The sequence below is a fragment of the Empidonax traillii genome, unplaced genomic scaffold, assembly GCF_003031625.1.
Source record: "Empidonax traillii isolate 1590-97213 ecotype Southwest subspecies unplaced genomic scaffold, ASM303162v1 scaffold1538:size123251, whole genome shotgun sequence".
Classification (NCBI taxonomy): domain Eukaryota; kingdom Metazoa; phylum Chordata; class Aves; order Passeriformes; family Tyrannidae; genus Empidonax; species Empidonax traillii.
The window spans coordinates 119,876-123,251 of NW_020956731.1; the positions used below are offsets into that span (position 1 = coordinate 119,876).

The 3,376-nt window shown below is 62.3% G+C and overlaps 1 protein-coding gene across 1 annotated transcript in view; it reads right to left on the reverse strand.

Moving 5' to 3' along the window:
• Positions 1 to 3,357, reverse strand: part of LOC114070394 (prominin-2-like) — a gene marked incomplete at its 5' end in the record, with an annotated part of 7,562 nt that extends 4,205 nt beyond the window's left edge. Inside the window, 11 exons of the mRNA XM_027907755.1 lie at positions 223 to 312; positions 493 to 561; positions 743 to 823; positions 1,147 to 1,200; positions 1,290 to 1,382; positions 1,478 to 1,549; positions 1,656 to 1,802; positions 1,927 to 2,011; positions 2,096 to 2,187; positions 2,730 to 2,853; positions 3,206 to 3,357. Coding sequence (XP_027763556.1) covers positions 223 to 312; positions 493 to 561; positions 743 to 823; positions 1,147 to 1,200; positions 1,290 to 1,382; positions 1,478 to 1,549; positions 1,656 to 1,802; positions 1,927 to 2,011; positions 2,096 to 2,187; positions 2,730 to 2,853; positions 3,206 to 3,357 — 1,059 coding nt within the window. The remainder of the gene's footprint in view (positions 1 to 222; positions 313 to 492; positions 562 to 742; positions 824 to 1,146; positions 1,201 to 1,289; positions 1,383 to 1,477; positions 1,550 to 1,655; positions 1,803 to 1,926; positions 2,012 to 2,095; positions 2,188 to 2,729; positions 2,854 to 3,205) is intronic.
• Between the last annotated feature and the right edge of the window lie 19 nt (positions 3,358 to 3,376).

The window sequence follows — 3,376 nt, forward strand, 5'->3', positions numbered from 1 at the left end:
CCCTGAGCCTGCCCTGACACAGCTCCAGCCATTCCCTGGGGGCTGTCCCTGCTCCCCCCAGAGCAGAGCTCAGTCCTGCCCCTCCTCTGCCCCTGCCCAGGGAGCTGGAACAGCAGTGAGGTCTCCCCTCAGTCTCCTCTGCTCCAGCTGAACACACCAAGTGCCCTCAGTGTCCTCACACTGACCCTTCCCAGGTCCCCTCTGGAGGGATGGGATCCTTACCCAGGGCTCAGCGATGCGGTCACACAGGATGACCCTCCCGTTGTCCAGGGCCGTGGCCAGGGGCTGGCACGAGGCCACGTCCTCCCTCAGCTGGAACAAGGGGTGGAGAAGAGGCATAAATAAATGCTCCCCTGGCTCGGGGTGGGGCGGGATGCATTTTGCTGCCGAGGCTCGGCTCAGGGATTGCATGTGGGATCTGGGGGGGGGGGGGGGTGGTGGTGGTCCTGGCCCCAAAGAATCCCCCTGGGGTGAAGGGGAGCGCTCACTCACCGTCTGCCCCACCCAGTTGAGGTACTGGGTGAAGTACCGCAGCTCCTTCCTGGTGAAGCAGCTGATCTCCTGGGAAGGGGGAAGGCAGAGTGGAGGGAAAGTGCCACGATTTCCAGCCCTGCTCCAACCACCTCTGGGCTAATGTCAGGCTTGGAAGAAAGAGCTGGAGGCTTCGGGTGCTCCTTCCCCTCTTGCACTCTTTCCTTCTGGAATTTTGTACCCCCCGGGGGCTCATCCAGCCCCGCCTCACCTGCCGCAGGATCTGCTGGGCTTGTGCGGGCAGCCGGGCTTCCACCGAGGCCGTGGAGGCCAGTGTCCTCCTCACCCGCTCCTGGGGGAAAACAGCAAGGGCACAGCACCCTTAGAGCAGAGAGCAGCAGGATGGGCACCCCACTGTGCTGGGAGCAGGGCGTGCCAAGCTCTAAGCTGGGTCTGGTTGCTGGAGGGCAGGGAAAAAGAGGGATGCGCCCCTGTCGTGATGGGGATTTCTGATTTGCAGCAGCCAATCTAATCACCAAAGGAGACTGATCCCCCCTGGATGGTGTTTTTCCTGGCTCTCCCATCACCCTGTAACTGTTGTTTTTTGGGACGCTGGCAGACAGGACCCATAGGGCACCAGGTATTTTTAGGAGCTGGAAGAAGATGTGGAAGTACCTTGAGGTGCGGCGCCAAGCGGGAGAGGAACTGGACGCTTTCCCCCAGCTTTGCCTGCAGGACAGTGGGACAGAGAAGGGTGAAAAAGCCTTCAAAGGGGCACCACTGGGGCACCACAAGCCACCAGCCCTGCATTGACTCACCACCAAAGCCTCCTGTGACTGCACCGTGGAGTTTTGCATCTGCCACAGAGCCCGGGCCTCGGCTCCCAGCCGTCCTGCCACCGTGCTGTTCCTCTGCGGGGGGACAGCAGGGTGAGGACACCCCCGTGGGCACAGAGGGATGCCCCGAGGGCACGGAGGGATCCCCCATCACCCACCCTGCCGCTCACCTGCATTTTCTGCAGCCCCTCCAGGTTCCTGGCCAGCCCGGGCAGGCTGGTCTGCACCACGGGGTTTTTCATCTGGGGGGGAAAACAGAGTTGGTGGCTGCCCAAAACCCAAGCCTGGAGGGCTGTTCTGGTGTGGGGCCACATCCTGCTCCCTGCAGAGTTGTCCAGCTCCCCTCACCTCCTCCTGGAAGCGCCCATAGTCCACCTCATCCAGGCCGCTGCGGGCGAAGGTCTCCAGGTCCTGCCTGCCCTCGCTGCGCAGGAGCCGCACGTCCCCCAGGCGGGCGCTGAAGTCCCCCAGGCGTTTTTGGAAGTCGGCCGTGTACTGTGAGGGTTGGACAAGGGATCCTGCAGGGCTGGGGCCAGGCACCTCCACCCCAGCAACCCCCCAGCAAAGCTCCTGCATCCCCAAGCATCCGCCAGCAGCTCCGGTTGGTGCCAGCCCTCACCTTGGGGGTTTTCAGGTGCTCGTCCAGGTCGTAGGACCTGTCGAGCTGCAGCACCTCCCACAGCCCTGCGCCGCTCTTGCACTCCCTGGAAGGCAAAGGGACGTTGGCAGCACGATCTCAGATTTGCCCTGGATGTGCAGGGACAGGGGTGGGCCCCTGCAGCACCCACCGGTACATGGCACTGAGGTTGGAGTCCCTCCTCAGGTTGAGCTGGCGGGTGAGGTTCATGGATGGTGGGAGATTCCCGGGGGTGTCGATGAACTGGGCCAAACAGGAGGAAAGAGAGGGTCAGAGTCAGGCACAGGCATTCCCAGCAATCGTTTTGGGGGTGCTCTGCCCTCACAGGTGTGTCCTGAGGTACCTCATCCCATCCAGAACTAATCTTGCCTTTATTTGTACAGTCCCCACTGCAGAGACTCACCAGTGTGTTCAGAGGGAGAGCAGTGGACAGCCCTGTGCTGGGACCTGCCTGCATGTGCACAGCCATGGGATGAGTCCTGATCCCATCCCCAATCCCCCCAACCCCATCTCAGCACCATCACACCACGTGCCAGCCCCAGGCACCCCAGGGATCCCCAAGGACCAGGAAAAAACAGGGATGCCACAGACAGCAAATTTAACAGCACAAAGGAAATTCCCTGCTGCTGATGCAAACCCAAGGAGCTCATCCTAAACTTAATCTTCTGGTCTAGGATGGGGCTTTTCCAGTCGGGTTTAGTGGGAGGACAAGAGAGCGTTTGGAGGCATTTTGGTGCACATAGGCAGAGATTTCTGTGGTGTCAGGTGGATGTGTGGCCACCCACCTTATAAATCTCCTGGTTGACCCAATTCCTGCAAACCAGCGTCTGGATGTTGCCCCCTACCAGGAAGGTGGCGAAAACCAGGAGGGTGAGGAGCCAGGAGAACAGGAAAGCCAGGCCCACGCCGCTGCAGGAGGGAGAGGAGGGGGTGGTGGCTCTGCTGCCCCACCAGGGCAGGACCGGGGCTTGCGGGGACCTGCCCTTCCAGCTGCAGCCCCGCGGCTCCTTCCCGAGCCTGGGCACGCCGGGCTGGGAAGGGCCCTGGGAGCGGGGTGTGCCAGGCAGCGGGGCCAGGGCACAGGAGCTGCCAGCTCCCAGGGAGGAGCCGCTTCTCCCACCGCTCCCGGCGCAGGCGGTGGCATCAAAAGCCTTTCCGCTGGGGCCGTCTCCCAGGGCTTTGCCCTCCTGGTTTGTTTTTTTTTTTTTGGGAGGGGGGGATGAGATGGAACATCCCCTCTGGGATGCAGGGGGATGCTTACACCAGGAGGAACTTGGCACCAGCCTCTCCTCGGCACTCGTAGTCGCTCGGGTCCTCCCGCTTGGAAAGCCCGTAGGCCCCCAGGGCCATTCCCGTCACGTTGCAGGCGAGGATGAGGAGGATGATGGAGCACAGCACCGTGCCAGCGATCCACCTGGGGGGCAGAGCAGCA